Here is a 15481-nt window from a genome sequence, read left to right as displayed (position 1 = left end):
GTCCCATGTCGGCCCCTGGGATACCTTGGGCTGACATCCACCTCCCACCCGGTTTTAGGGCCCTTGCTCTTCTTCCCACCTGGACAACCTCTCCCCCAGCTGCATGGGTTTCTCCGGCTCTCTGCTCAAACGCCGCCACCTAAGTGAAGGCTGCTGGCCCCACCCATACCCCGGTGATGGGCCTCCACCGGCCGGGGTCTTCTCCTCAGACACACGTGCCCCTGCAGGTGCACCCCTCTGGCTTCCTTCCAGGGAAAATGACCCACTGCGGCAGGGACTTTTCCACAGGCACTGAGCCAGGGCTAGGATGCCACCGCACCCTCCCCAACAGGCCCCGGATAAAACTTGCACAAGAGAATGAATGAAGTGGAACACACCCACACTGGCCAGCCCGGGTTTCTCGGCCTTGGAAGCCTCCCCCTTCCCACTGTCCAACACAGCCCTCGGTAATCCTCCTCCTCCCTCTCGGGATCAAATGACATCTCATTAAGCCTCTGCCCTCCCTCTGCCAGCAGACAGCTCTGCCAGGGAGCCCCTGGTCCCTTCTCCTTGGGGAGAGTGTCCCCTGGGCCGGGTGTGTCCTTTCCATTTTTATCCAAATTACACTTCTCCGAAAGGAGAAGGCCTCTGAAGGTCATGTGTCCAGCCCGCTGTACCAAAACCCACTCCCACCACGCCCCCCGCCCGCCCCAGCACATCCCAGACGGAAGGCCCCGAGCCCTCTCCTCCACTCTCTACAACAGCAACCCCCTACCCTGCAAGGCTGCCTCCCGGGTTTGGACCCGGGCGAAAGAAAAGCGTCGGTCCTTGGGTTAAACCGAAACCGAGCGCGGCGCGCCGGCGCCCCTGGGGTTCCATCCGTAACCCATCTCACCCAGAAGGTGCCCTTTGGATATCTGCGGGCCCGTTTGCGCGATGCGGCCGCGATCGGGAGACGCGTCCCGGGCCGCAGCCCTCCCCGCCGGGGTGGCATCCGCGCGAGGGACCAAGGGCGCCGGGTCTCCGGCCCTCCCCGCCCGCACAGTCCCGACTCGCCCTTTGTCACGGGGTCCCCAGAGCGCACAACCCCCCCAGGGCTCCGGGACGCGCCCCCGCCCCCTCCCCGGCCCTCCGCCCCCCCCCCCCCCCCACAAGCCGGACCCGCGGGCTGCGGCGGCGACACTCACCCGCGCCGGGGGCGCCGGCTCCGGGCCCCGGGCTCCGCCACCAGCGCAGCAGCGCCCGCGCGGGGTCCAGGCTCACGGCGCAGCGCTGCCGCTTCACCCACAGCACCGAGCGCAGCGGCTCCGCCGCCCCCATCGCGCCCGTCGCCCGCCGGCGCCGCCTGCTCGGCCGGGCGCGGCGCGGAGCGGGGGCGCGGACGCCGAGGGGCGCGGGACCGTTAGCGGCCCCTGGAGCCCGACCGGGTGGCGGCGGCGGCGGTGGCGGCGGCGGCGCGGGGGCGGGCGGGGCGCGCGGGGCGGGCGGCGCTGCGTCACCTCGTACGCAGGACGGCCGCGGGGACGACGAGGGGGCCGGGCGGGGGTGGAGGGGGCCGGGCGGGGGTGGAGGGGGCCGGGAGGGGGCAGGGGAGGGGAGGGGAGGGGAGGAGCCTGGGGTTTGAGGAGAGGGGCCGAGGGGCCTTGGGAGCTGCAGGGAGTGGGGGACCGAGGAAGGGCGGAGTGGGGGGGAGAGGAGGGGCCGGGCGTGGGGAGAGGAGGAGGCCTGGGGTGCGAAGGCGGGGGCCGAGGGGTCCTGGGAGCTGCAGGCGGGGGGGGGGTGGGGGGGTGGGGGGGGACAGGAAGGAAGGGACTGGATGGGGGGAGAGAAGGAGGGAGCCTGGGTTGCGTGGGGGGGTGGCGGAGAAGGGGTCCTGGGAGCTGCAGAGTGGGGCCGGGGGGACCGGGGAAAGGCCGGGTGGGGGGAGAAGAGGGGCTGGACGGGGGCAGAGGAGGAGGCCTGGGGGGCGGGGGGGGGGGACGGGAAGGGTCCTGGGAGCAGCAGTGGGGGGACGGGAGGGGCTAGGCGAGAGGAGAAGAGGGGCCGGACAGGGGATCGAGGAGGGGGCCTGGGGTGCGAGGAAGGGAAGGGAGTTGACCCGGGGGCCCTCTCTGGGGAGCGGGGAGCATTTGGAGGGCGCTGGTGCTGGTCCGGGAGGAGGTGGCTTCCCTTTGCGGCTGGTCTCTGGGTCCGGGTTACAGTTGCCGCGCGTGCAAGGAACTCAGTAGCCCCTCCCTGGCGGGTCGTAAAGACAGGCGGGGTCTGGGTGGCCCTTCCTCCCTTGGCGCAGAAATGCTGCCTGGGCCGTCTGCGGGGGCGGCGGGCAGGCCTGGCCCTCCAGGTGAGCGCAGGGCACCTAAGGCCATTCGGGATGCCTTGTGGATGGGCGGCTAGAATTTTGGCATCTGGTCTCTGGGATCCCTCGTTCTCTCCAGAGCCGAGCTGGCTCTATCTTCCTCCTTGGAAGTAAGCCTGAAGGCCCTGACAGGCACCCATAGGAGGTGCCAGCCCTATTGCCCCCCTCCCCCCACCACTCAAGTTACCACCGTCTCTGCTTATAGGCCCAGCTCCGGGGTTACCGGGAGGTAGGCACTGCCCTCCCACATTCCGGAGGGGGACACTTTTAGGCTCTGGGGGCCTCAGCGGTAAAGGAAGGAGAAGCATGTGAGGCAGGCATCTCCCCCGGGACCCTGAACATCCAGGCTGAGGATAGACTGCCCCTGAGGAGGCTTGCTGGAGGAGGTCTTCCTCCTAAAGGCCTGGGAGAGAGCCGGGCGGCTGGGGGTGGGACAGACGGCTGACCAGGTCCAAGGATGGGGAGGTGCCCTCCTGACCTCTGTGCCCCCAGAGTCTTTCCGTCATCGCTGGCCTAGCTCAATCCTTCCTTCTGCTCAACCCTTCCTTCTCCTGCCCAACCCTTCCTTCTCCGTGTGGGTGGCTGCTGCAGCCCACCCCAGCAGGGCTCCGGGCCTGCCCTCATAGCGTGTCTGCTCCTCCCCACCCATCTCCAGGAGGACACGGACACATGTCTCCCCGTAGCCCTAGCGCTGAGACGGTCCCAGCGCATAGGAAGCACCGGTGTTTGTTACTTGCACACATCTGCCCCAGGTTTGCCAACCAAGAAGCTGTCAGGCAAGCTGAGTAACTTGCCTGAAGGCACAGGGCTCAGAGTGACTGAGGTCTGACTGCAGGGGCCCAGGACAGCCATCTGCCTTTCTCTCAGCTCTCCCTGCCCAGCCCGGTGTCTCCTTGGCTCCTCCTGCAGGGCCTCCGCTGCAGATGGCGGAAGGGTGGGCCACCATGCCTGTGCTTGGCCCCGGGTGGCCCCAAGCCAGGTATGACCCCGCCAGCTCCCTGTGATTCGCTCCTCACCAGGAGCCCAACCCCCACCCCCTCCCAATCCAGACCAGGTGCAGGGAGAGAGGGTAGGGCAGAAGGCGGGGTGTGAGTCCGAGCCCCACCCTTGGGCAAACCATGCCTGATCTCCAGCCCGGTGGGGTGGACGAAGGGAGGCCTGCCCGGCCTGCCTCCCACGGCTGCTGCTCCGAGGCTCAGGAAATGCGGATGGGACACTGCTCTGGAAACCCTGCTGCAGGGCCTGCGGGGGCCGGTGTCCCAGCTGCAGCATGTGAAGGATGGCAGGGAAGTGTGGGTGGGCATACAGGGCCTCAGCAATGCCAGCCTCCCTCCCAGGGCCTCCTTCCGTGGCTTCTGGGGGCTGGGTTCCTCCTGCCCCTCCCAGGTTATTTATTTAGAGACCCTTTAATGCCACACATCAGCCTGTGAATTCAGGCCCGTAGCCAGAGATGACTGGGGCCCCACCTCTGCAGGGTGGGGGGCAGGGGGGGCGTGGGGTCAACTGCAAAACACTGACAAGGCCTGGAGGAGGGGCCTCGGATGTGACTGTTTGGACACAGGGCCTTCAAAGAAGTAATTCAGGTAAAATGAGGCCACCTGACTGGTGTGCTCACCAGAGGAAGTGTGGACACACGGGGAGACCAGGAGAACTCACACGCGTTGGGTCCACCGTACGAAGAGGCTGGCGGCCTATGAGCCAGGGAGAGAGGCCCCAGAGGAAGCCAGCACACCAGCGCCTTGACCTTGCGCTTCTAGCCTCCAAACTGAAACGGTGAGAAAATACGTTTCTCCTGTTTAAGCCGTGCTGTCCGTGGTGGTTTGCAGCCCCTTCCGCCCTGGGGGGCCTGGAGTTCTGGGGCTGGCGAGGAGGGACCTGGCCGGGGCAGGACCCCTCGCTTGTACGCAGGGGAAGAAGGAAATGCAGCGAAGGCCGAGTTGGCAGAAGACAGCGCTTCCTGCAGTCGGCTGGGTGGGAGGAGGGCCGGGCAGGGGGTCAGAGCCCACGTGAGTGCTGTGTGCCCGTGACGGTGAGCGTGGCACTGGGGCCCCGAAGCAGGTGCCAGGCCCCTGCTGTGTGCTAAGTCCCGGTGGGGCCGGCATGGGCGAGCTCTGAAGGCACCCAGCAGAACAGCCAACGTGAACCTCCAAAAGGCCAGGGCCACCCAGCCCTTGGCACTCGGGCTGTGCCCTCAGCCCCCCTGATGGCCCCCTGGCCCCCTCTCTCACCTCTGTCCTGGCAGGAATGCCTTTCCAGCGCTGGCCCAGATGCCATGCCTGTAACGTCTGCCTGGGAACCCCCTACTCGGCCTCTCCTTCGCCCCCCGTCATGCCACAGAACCCCCAAGCAGCTCACCCCGTGAGGCTTCCACTCAAGCCGCCCCTGTGTGGCCCCAGTCCCACCTGTGGTGCTGCAGGACAGTGTTGGTCCCCAGGCCGTCACTGGCCCACTGTGTGCATGGCTGGCCCCAGCCCTCCATGGGGGCTAGACATGCCCTGGATGCCAGCGAGGCCAGAGGGCATGCACTCAGCCGCTCAGACGCTGCCCTACCACCTGTCCCTGTCCCGGGTCCAGTCCGCAAGCTTGAGCTGCAGACATCCTGACCAGCAGCGGCCAACACCCACCACCCTGTCCACCGGCCGGCCCCTCCTGGCCACCAGCGGGGACCTGGAGCTGGCAGCACCTTCTAGCACCGTCTCCCACAGAGCCTCTGACCTACTTTGCCCGTGTCCCAGAAGCCGCTGGCCTTCTTTACTGTGACACAGCCACCTGCTTATCTTTCCAGGCTTCCTCCCCAGGAAGTCAGCCACGTGACTTGGCGCTGGACTGCCGCTGGGTGGGGCGGGGGACACCTGCCCCCGTGCACACAGGCTGCCAGGAATGCCGCCCTCTGCCCTCCGCCCTCAAGGAGGGGCCTTCCACCTATGGCCTGTCGAGGCCGATTGCCTGGAAGACACATCCTGGGCCCAAAGAGGCCTGGACGCGTAGAGGGTAAGCTGATAATTTACGAAACGTTCGCCCTCACGTTGCACACACACGTGACCCCGACGGTAGCGGCTAGAAGTGGGAGTTAGTTACCCCATTCCACAGATGCAGAGACTGAGACCCACCGGACTAACCTCACCTGTTCGAGTTACACAGAAAGGGAAACGGAGGGGTGGGTGCTCCAGGGTCCCACTGGTGTGGGAGAGTCTGAAACATGAGAACAGAAGGCCCACAGGAGCTGCAGCCGGCACCCTCAGCAGGCATTGTCCCCCACCCCTGCTCCGGGCGCCCCGGTGGGGCCTCTCTGTTCCACCCCCCGGGGCATGCCGGACCTGCCCACCGAGGAAAGCCCGGGGCAGGGCTGGAATCGAGGGTGGCCCCCAAGGGGTGGTGGCCACAGGGTGGGAACTGGAAAGCCTGGTGAGGTGGGGCCGGCCGGCCACAAAGAATACCACAGGGGGGCAGGGATCAGGACTGCTGGCATGTCTGGGAGCTGTGGGGAGTGCCACAGCAGGGGGAGGGCCCCAAAGGCTGGGCTCGGGCCAGGGTGACCGCCTCCATTGGCGGGGTGCCCAACACTTCCCGGGAGCCCAGGGACCAGGGTCAGGGGGCTCCAGGGGCCGGCAGGGGACCTGGGAACGGAACAGGGCTGTGGGGCCCTGAAGGCCTTCCTTGCATCCATGCTGTCCCGATGGGGGGCAGACCGGTCCGCTGTCCCTGGGGGGTGCTGTTGGCTCAGAAGCAGACCTTCCCAGGGAAAAGGCTGGCTCCCGTCGGGTGAAGTCTGGGGCAGTTCAGGGTGGGAGATCCCTCCTCTCCAACCCTGAAGCCAGAAGGAATGTGGGCATCCCAGTGGGCCCGAGAGTCACCTAAGATTGTTGGGGATGGGGGGGGGAGGGGGTGGAGGGGAGGGGAGCTGAGGCTCAGGCAGTGAGGGCGTCTTCCACAGGCGAGCCTGCCTGCCCAGGGCCTGGGGTCAAGTGTCCACTTCTGGCTGGTGCAATGTGGCCTAGGATCCTTTTAGGGGGTGCAGACTTGGAGACAGGTGCCCGGGAAGGCCCCCGGGGTGGCACCTGTGACCCAGGGAGGAGCCCTGGTAAGGTGGAACAGGGGTTGGGGCGGGGAAAACCTGACCTTGTGCCCAGGGCTTCAAGAGACAGAGCAGAGCAGAAGCCGTAAACTATGATTTTCAGACAGATAAGGAGAGGCGGAGAGTTCGCTCTCGCATGCTTGTCTTTTTATATGTGCGATCTCTGAAGGAATTGAGAGGGAAGGAGGCAGTGATCTGAGCAGTGGGGGTGGGGGAGGGGCCCTGGTAACTCCGTAAACGGGGCCGGGGGGGTGGGGGGGGGCAGGGCACAGGTGGGTCTGGGGACAGGAGAGGGCAGAACAGGGCTGCTTTTGGAGCCTGCTGCACGGCCACCGCCACAGAAGGAGAAACATGCTTCAAACAAGCCCACAAAGGTGTAAATAACACCTACTGGAGGAAAGAACAAACAAACAGTCTGTGTTCGATCCAAAAGTTTTGCAGCACGGACACAGAATAGAGAACTGAGTCCCCAAACGAAAACATGAAGGAAGAGAGAGAAGAAAGATCCCTGGAAACCTCGTGAACCGCAAGCCGATCTCAGAGGACTGCTGCAGTCAGCTGCTGTGGGGCCAAGGCACACCCCCTGAGAGACTGCCGGGCAGTGAGGACCCCGTCCACGGACGCACAGGCGGGGAGGGCGGTGGGGAGGATGAAGGTCAGGCCAGGGCTGGCCCCTCATTCCGTCTGCGTAGACAGAAGCATGAACACCAGGGAGGAGAAAGTGACCAGCCTGAACCTCGGGCGTCACGTCTGGACCCTGGGAACGGGGTCAGCTCAGGGCACCTCCTTACGGGGCACTTCCGACGGGGAAGCTGAGGCCACAGCCTCTGAGGAGGTACAGGAGTGGTTCAAGCTCACGGAGCCCTGCTGGGTGCCAGGTACCCCACCTTGCACGCTGAACCAGACAAGAAAAGGAGGGAAGTTCCGCCTGACTCTGAGGGAGCCTAGCCGAGGGTCCGGCCTGACCCAGGGGGTCAGCAAGGCTTGGGAAAAGGGTGCAGAGTTGAGTTCCGGAAGGAGAACAAGGGGACACAGGGTTGGTAAATTAAAGTCCTAATAGAAGGGTGCATCTCACAACTGCAGAGCTTAGCCAGGGAACCGGACTCATGGAGCCCTGTGGTGGCAACAGAGTCTACCTTGAATGGATACCTCACTCTGTGCCAGTAGGCCCCCGGGGGACCGCGTTTGTTGGAGATAAAGCCAGTGGTCCCATTTTACAGATTAGGGACTTGAGGCCCAGAGGGGCAATCTGCTACAGGAGCTGGGCTTTGAGGCTTTGTCTGAGCCAAAACATGCAGCTTTTGTGTCTCCAGGCAGGCTCCCAAATCAGGGCGGGGGCCAAGGGTGGGCTGGCCCAGGCTGGGCTGGACCACTTCGGCATTTTGATTGTTTTAAAGAAAAGTTACTTAAGAGACAACCAGTGCAAGAAGGACACTCTGACCCTCCTCCGTCCCCCTGAAAGCGGGAAGTCCATCTCCCTCTTGGAAGGTACGGTCCCTGGACCAGGAGGTAAAAAACGATCCTTATCACCAGAGATAAGAAATCCGGGGGCCCCTGGGTGGCGCAGTCGGTTAAGCGTCCGACTTCAGCCAGGTCACGATCTCGCGGTCCGTGAGTTCGAGCCCCGCATCGGGCTCTGGGCTGATGGCTCAGGGCCTGGATCCTGTTTCCGATTCTGTGTCTCCCTCTCTCTCTGCCCCTCCCCCGTTCATGCTCTGTCTCTCTCTGTCCCAAAAATAAATCAACGTTGAAAAAAAAAAAATTAAAAAAAAAAAGAAATCCAGGGCTCAGAAGGCTGTCCACACAACGCTTGTTACTTCTTGCTAGCGTACTCCCCCAGCCCAGAGTCTGTTGAAAACGCCGTCTAACTGCGGCCCCCCAAGTTCCATTTCCTTTGTCCTGCCGATTCCTCCCAGGTTCACGTCTCTCTGAAAAGTGTAAGAACTGCCTGCCTTGGTCATTTCCTGAAGCCTCAATTTCCTTACTGGGCCTCCCTGCGCACGTCATAAAACTCTGGGGTTTTTTTTCCTGTGAATCTGTTTCCTGTAAATTTAATTCTCAGTCCAGCTGGAAGGCCTCGAAGGGCAGAGGAAGAATTTTTCCCTCCCCGCATGAGAAACCGAATCATGACAGCAAGATCTTTTTTTGTTACGGAAACATCCAAGAAACCCTCAGCCAAATGAAAAGATGAACCAGAACCCCTATTAAATGGTTTCTCGGGTGCCCTAATAGCACAGGGCCCAGGGCTTTGTTCACGTGGTGGGGAGAAGTGTCCCACGTGGGGCATCTGCTCACCAGGCTGCCATTCCCAGGTGAGGGGACAAGGGACTTTGGCAGACAAACCAGGTCTAGGGAAACTCACAAGGCTTGTTATCTTCTCTCCAAAACTCCTTACAGGAACCTCCTGCAATAAGCTGACATTAAAAATTCCATCTAGACCTGGGGCATCTGGGGCGCCTGAGTGGCTCAGTCTGTTGGGCCTCTGCCTTCAGCTCACGTCACCATCTCACGGTCTGTGAGTTCGAGCCCCACGTCGGGCTCTGCACCGACAGCTCGGAGCCTGGAGCCTGCTTCCGATTCTGTGTCTCCCTCTCTCTCTGCCTCTCCCCCACTCATGCTGTGTCTGTCTCTCTCTCACAAAAATGAATAAACGTTAAAAAATGTATAAAAAGTTGCGTCTAGGTCTATTAGGAGCATTGTTACACAGCCCAGGAAAGACAGAGTGTTCCCACAAAATTCCTGGAACTGGTTGGTCTCTCTGCTTCCATTGAGCATCCAAAGGGATCCTTTTTAGATGGAAATCCAGATTATGTCCAAATCCCCCCCCTGCTGTCTCCAGGGCTCTCCTTGCTGGCTTACCTCTTCTCTGCACCTGGTTTACCGTTCCCCAGCCAAATCCTCTCCCTGATATTTCTTGAACAGCCAAGCATGATCCCACCCCAGGACCTTTGAAAGTGCGAGTTCCTCTTCTGTCAACATTCTCCCCACCCACAACCTCAGCTGGTTGCACGGTCCAGATCTCCCTTCGCTCCTGTCTCTGCTTAAATGTCAACGGAGGAGGACATTTCTCTGGGGGAGAGACCCTATAAGACGAGTAGGGGGCTTTGGGGGAGCAAGGTACAGAGCCGGCCAGTCCTCCTATGACTGGCCTCCACCTGCTGGATTCTGAGGAGCCCTGTGGATTGGGCCTTGGGACTGGTGAACCCGGTTGTATCCACATGCTTCCTTCCAGTCCCTAGGAGTTCATTCCACTGCACTTCCCTTGCAAGAGTCTGGCCTTTGTTCCTGCAGATGTCACAGGCCTGGTGTCAGAGAAGGGGACAGAAAGCCAGCAGAGCCTGGCACAGTAGGCAGGTCAGACCCGCCTGAGGCTGCTGGAGACAAAGGTGGGTGGTGAGGCTCGGAAGAGGCATGGGAGGTGGCAGGTACAGGCTGGGAGGTCTGGGAGGCCAGGGGCCTCATCCTTTTCCTCTTTGCGTCCTTGGTGCTAATACAGAGCAGGGCCAAGTGTAGCAATTTGGTAAGATGTTGCGAGCGAGTGAAAATGCGAGCACAGGAGAGTCAGTGGAGCAATTTTAAGTTGAGGCAAAGTTGAGTTCAAAGCAGGGGTTATATGTAGAAACACTGGGACAGACATTAGGGAATGGCGGGGACTGAGGCAGACCAGACAGCAGATTGTTGGAACCTCCCAGAGAAGCCGGAAACCACGTTTGTGTGTGTGCGCATATGAAACCTTGTGACTTCTATTATTTTATTATTTTTTTAATGTTTATTAATTTTGAGGGAGAGAGAGACAGAGAAGGGAAGGAGCAGAGAGAGAGAGAGAGAGAGAGAGAGAATTCCAAGCAGACTCCCGCTGTTGGCATAGTGCCTGACGCAGGACTCGAACTCACGAGCCGTAGATTGTTACCTGACCTGAAATCAAGAACTGGACGCTCAGCCGATGAAGCCACCCAGGTGCCCCAAAACCTTGTGAATTTTAAATGTTGGCGACTAATTCCAATCCAAAATATAAAACACTAGGTGGGAAAATAAAACCCAGATGCAGACCGGAGGCATTCAGAGACCAGCCCGTTTGTGACACCTGGCTTGAAACCACAGGAGTTAGGCTAGACATAAAAGGTTATTATTTGGGGTGCCTGGCTGGCTCAGTCAGTAAAGCGTGCGACTCTTGACCTCGGGGTTGTAGGTTCAAGCCCCACGTTGGGTGTAGAGACTGCTTAAAAATAAAGTCTTTAGGGGCGCCTGGGTGGCGCAGTCGGTTAAGCGTCCGACTTCAGCCAGGTCGTGATCTCGCGGTCCGTGAGTTCGAGCCCCGCGTTGGGCTCTGGGCTGATGGCTCAGAGCCTGGAGCCTGTTTCCGATTCTGTGTCTCCCTCTCTCTCTGCTCCTCCCCCGTTCATGCTCTGTCTCTCTCTGTCCCAAAAATAAATAAAACGTTGAAAAAAAAAATTAAAAAAAAAAATAATAAAGTCTTTAAAAAAATGGTTATTATTCGTTGATAGAGACTGATGAATACGTAACAGTATGCATATATTCCCAAAGAGTGAAGAAACACAATCATAAAGGAAAGGGTTCTAGAAGTGCGAGGAGAAAATAATGGCATGAATGTACCTTGTGCTTGTGGATCCAGCCAGCACAGGGGCAGACACGCTTAGTGACAGGCACAGAGGCCCACGCTCCAAGATCTCGGTGCAGAACTCACTCTGGAGGCAGGAGTGGGCGGCACCCTGTGGGAGCTGTAGCCCCGGGTGGGGGTGGGGTGGGCTGGGCTGGGAGGAGAGTCTGAGTTAAGCCAGGTGACAGTGACAGGGGCCCAGAAAAAGCTGCTGGTCAGCAGTGGCTGGGGCCTTGCAACCACTCATCTACTTTCCGTCCTTATGGATTTGTCTGTTCTGGACATTTCCTAAGAATGGAATCACCCGATATGTGGACTTCTGTGGCTGGTTTCTTCTGCCTTGCGTGACGTTTTAAAGACGTGTCCGTGTTGGAGCGGGCATCGGTACCCCATGTATCTTATGGCCGAATGATAGGCCATTGTACGGACGGACCATGTTGTATTTATTAGGTCACCAGTTCACGGACTTTTGGGGTGTTTCGGCTCTTTAATTTTTTTTTTTTTCAACATTTATTTATTTTTGGGACAGAGAGAGACAGAGCATGAACGGGGGAGGGGCAGAGAGAGAGGGAGACACAGAATCAGAAACAGGCTCCAGGCTCCGAGCCATCAGCCCAGAGCCTGACGCGGGGCTCGAACTCCCGGACCGCGAGATCGTGACCTGGCTGAAGTCGGATGCTTAACCGACTGCGCCACCCAGGCGCCCCTCGGCTCTTTAGCTGTCATGAATAATGCTGCTGTGAATGCCTGTGGTGGGTTTTTCTGTGAACATGTCATTTCTCTTGTGTATATACCTGGGAGCGGAATGACTAAGTTATAGGTTAACTCTGTGCTTAACCTTTTGGGGAACCACCAAACGGTTTTCCTCAGACGCTGTACCATTTTTCACACCCACTGGCTGGGCGCAGGGATCCCAATTTCTGCACATCCTGCCCAGCACTTGTGTTTGCCCGTCTTTCTGATTCCAGCCATCCTCGTGGGCATGACAGGATGTCTTGCTCTGGCTCAGCCTGGCTTTATCAGGAATAACGCTGACAATCTGACCTGTTTTTGGCTTCTGCGTCTTGTCTCTCACTTGGTTCTGAATGTGGAGGGGGTGTTCTTTGCCAGCCCCCCACATCCCAACCCCTGCCTCTGTGTCTCCTCTGGGTAGAACTTAGACTTCTATTTTGGCCCGAAAACCTGCGTCCATTCATTTATTTTCCTTCTCAGGGGCGAATTCCTCAATGGCAGATACCCCAACGAGCTGCATAGTCACTGGGGCCCGGCGGATAAATCTCTGGGCTCTCAAGTGCCACGATTGATTAGTGATGTCTGTCACGGGTAGGGAGGGAGCTCCCCCACGGGAGGCTGTGTTGGGTCAACTCCCCGGAAAGCTCCGGGGTGCAGAGTCTGACGGTGGCCTCCCTAGAAAGGCTTTCACGAGACCACAACAACCGCGGCAAGACTGAGGTCTGAAAGAGCCACTATCCGGAGAATCATGGGTGAGATAAATCAAACCTGTATCCTATACCAAAATCAAAGATGATTTGCAAATGGCCAATGGGCACATGAAAAGATGCTCAATATTAGGGACACGTAAACCAGAACCACCGTGAAATACCACTTTACGCGCACCGGGATGCTGCGGTAAAAAAACGGGAGTAACAGGGGTTGGTGTGGACACGGAGGGATTGGGGTCCTCGTGCATTGCTGCGGGGAGCCAGAGGGGGGCAGCTCCTGAGGCGGCAGTTTGGTGGCTCCTCGAAACAGCAGTAAAGAGAGTTACCCTGCGATCTGGCAATGATCTGAAAGCAGGGACTCGAACAGGTACTTGTACGTACGTGTTCACGGCAGCACGACCACAACAGCCAAAGGTGTAGACGACCCAAACGTATGCCAACAGACGAATGGAGGGACCAAATGCGGTGTATCTACACGTGGTGTGATCCCGTTTAAGTGAAGAATGCAGAAGAGGCACATCCATGGGAGCGGAGAGTAGAGGAGTTGTTGCCAGGTCCGGCCAGGGGGACTAGGGGAAGCCTGTTGGTGGGGACGGGAGCGATAAAAACACTCTAAAATACACAAAAACGCGAATTTCCTAAATGTCACTGAATTATGCACTTTTAGGTGTATTTATTTATTTTTGAGAGAGAGAGAGAGAGAGAGAGAGAGAGAGACAGCAAGTGCACTAGTGGGGGAGGGGCAGAGAGAGAGGATCCCAAGCAAGCTCTGCATTGTCAGCACAGAGCCTCACGTGGGGTTCAAACCCACAAAACTGTGAGATCGTGACCTGAGCTGAAACTAAGAGTCGGATCCTTAACCTTCTGAGCCACCCAGAAGCCCAGAAGCCCCTACACTTTTTTTTTTTTTAATTAAGTTTATTTATTTAAGTAATCTCTACACCCAGCGTAGGGCTCGAACTCATGCCCTGGAGATAAAGAGCTGCTAGGCGGCCCTGAATTGCATACTTTAAATGGTGCTCACTTGAGCGGTTTCAGCTGTGTTTTTCTGCCGCTGGTGTGGTGGATGGCAGTGAGGACCCCTGGGGTCCCCGCCTGGCTGTGCAGGTCGAGGGGGGGGCCCAGCCAGGGTCTGTAGCTGATACTCCAAGGGTTTCCATGACTTCCGGAGCCCCTCTGGCCCTCCCCCCTTCAGACCAGCCAACAACCCACCCGGCCAGGAAGGCGCCCCACCGGGCGGGCCCCCAAGGTTAAGCAGCCTGTCCCGGGTGAGGGGCTCCCCGGGCCTGCCTGCGACGTTCCCCACCCCCACACCCTGGTGAATCTTTCCATTTCTAGTGGGTGGTCGTCCCAGGCTGCCCTGATCCAGGTTTCGTAGCCTCCCCCAGGCATGCAGCTGGGCCGCTGGGCCCCTGGGCCCCAAGCCGTCCAGCTGGGTTCATCTCGGGTGGCGCTGGCTGGGTGACCTCATTAGGGTCTGGAGCAGAAATAGAACAGGCAGCGCCAATTAGCGGCTGCACGTGAGCCGCGGGCGGGCAAGTCCGCCACAGCCTCCCCGCACGTTTGTGGGTCATGGAAAATTCCACACGCAACGTTCTTGCCCTGGTAGGTGGGGTGCTGAGTGCGCCCCGCCCCTGGGGACACACCCAATTTTGCCTCCTGCTTGTCCACAGGCCAAGGTTGAGGGTGCGTGGAGCAGGGGAGGCGCGACCCCCAGAGACCCTGATTCGCTGGGGTGGGGGGCGGGATGAGGGCCTGCACATCCCCGCTCTCCCCAGCTGATCTGGAGGTAGGCGGTCCTCAGGCCGCTGGGCGAGGCACAGTGGGGTCCCGCCTCGCCCAGGGCCAGGCCCCGAACCTGCTCTGTACCCGGGCCTGGGGGCCACCTGGTCACCGCCCAGCCCCAGAGGCCAGCTGGCGTGTAGCTGCCTGCACGGGGCCTGGAGGAGAGTCTGGCTCCGTGTTGCTGCTGCTGCTGAGAGCCAGCCTGTCTCTCTGGGCCAGAACTCTAGCCTCTCAGACACACAGGCAGCTGGTGTGGGGGGAGCCCTGGCTGGGTGCTGAGGGACATCTTCTGGCCCCAGGCCGCTCCGGTGGCCAACCAGGTGACCTTGGGCCATTCCCCTTGCCTTGCTGGGCCCCACTTCCCTTCAAAGTACACATGGGGGCCAGAGAGACTCTCAGGGTCTTTCCCGCCGACACGGGGGCCTTGGATGCACTTTTCTCTCCCAAAGGCTCCCCCACGTTCAAAGGGAAGCATGGGTCTCAGCGGTCAGGGCCCCGATAGCTGGGCCTCCCTGTAGACAACTGCTTGGGGAGGTCAGGAAGTAGAGTGGTGTTCCTTGGGATTGTCCCTCTGGTTTTCTGCCCCTTTAGCCCCTGCGGTACCCAAGGACCAGGGGTGGGAGCCTGAGAGAGAAACCCCTGCATTTGTACCCCCCTTCCTTCTTCTGCGGCGACTACACCTCTCTCCCCTTGGTTCTTCCTCCCCTTTGGGGGGTTGCTTACTCTCAACAGCGGAGGGGCCAGTAAACCCACACCAGCTGGGGGATCAGGGATGCCAGGGCCCAACCCAACTAGGCCTTAAATATATTGCTGGTTTCTGAGCCTCAGCTTGCCCGTCTGCAAAATCGGGGCGCAGAAGAGACAGGTCTGAGACGCCAGCCGGGTCTCTGACACCCTAAGACTCCCAGCCTGCCGCTCTCTCTGCACGGTTTGTGACTTCCCTGGAAGCCGTAAGCAGGAAGGGCAAAGTCTCCAGGTACACAGAGCCTGCTTTGTCGGCTGCTTAAACTCCTGCAGGAAAGAATTCACCCTTTCATTAGGCTCTTCTTCCAACGAGGAAATGGGCTGAAGCCAGCATGACCATGAGTCATAGCGTGAATCCAGATCCACGGGCAGACATTTAAAGGATGCTCCTCTGCCGGGCTGCCCCACCCATCCCCACCAGCACCACCGGCCGCAAACAGCCTCCGAGTCAGGGTCTGCCTGTCCCGCCAACAGCAGGGGCA

The 15481-nt window shown here is 59.9% G+C and overlaps 1 protein-coding gene and 1 long non-coding RNA gene across 12 annotated transcripts in view; one reads left to right on the top strand and one right to left on the bottom strand.

The window, feature by feature from the left end:
- Window positions 1–1437, bottom strand: part of CERK (ceramide kinase) — a 47829-nt gene extending 46392 nt beyond the window's left edge. For 9 of the 10 annotated variants that reach the window (XR_015253220.1, XR_015253218.1, XR_015253222.1 and 6 more), the window contains exon 1: window positions 1167–1430. Coding sequence is in view for 2 of the 10 variants with exons in the window: in XM_086711982.1 (XP_086568108.1) it covers window positions 1167–1299 (133 nt within the window). In the remaining 8 variants the exon portion in view is untranslated. Of the gene's footprint in view, window positions 1–1166 lie in introns of all 10 variants that reach the window. The other variant, XM_086711983.1, reaches the window with a different exon arrangement.
- A 567-nt stretch (window positions 1438–2004) lies between these two features.
- LOC147578824 (uncharacterized) lies at window positions 2005–10822 on the top strand. 2 transcript variants are annotated; one of them, XR_015253217.1, is made up of 5 exons: window positions 2005–3314; window positions 3897–4108; window positions 5121–5326; window positions 6844–7968; window positions 8205–8794. It is a non-coding gene; the product is annotated as an uncharacterized LOC147578824 (long non-coding RNA). The 2 variants fall into 2 exon arrangements; XR_015253216.1 differs by lacking the exons at window positions 6844–7968; window positions 8205–8794 and adding an exon at window positions 8808–10822 and having other exon boundaries at window positions 2012–3314.
- The last annotated feature ends 4659 nt before the right edge of the window (window positions 10823–15481 follow it).

This window comes from Puma concolor, chromosome B4 (genome assembly GCF_028749965.1).
Source record: "Puma concolor isolate L17-30 chromosome B4, mPumCon1.1.hap2, whole genome shotgun sequence".
Taxonomy (NCBI): domain Eukaryota; kingdom Metazoa; phylum Chordata; class Mammalia; order Carnivora; family Felidae; genus Puma; species Puma concolor.
This window is presented reverse-complemented; position numbering and strand designations above follow the sequence as displayed.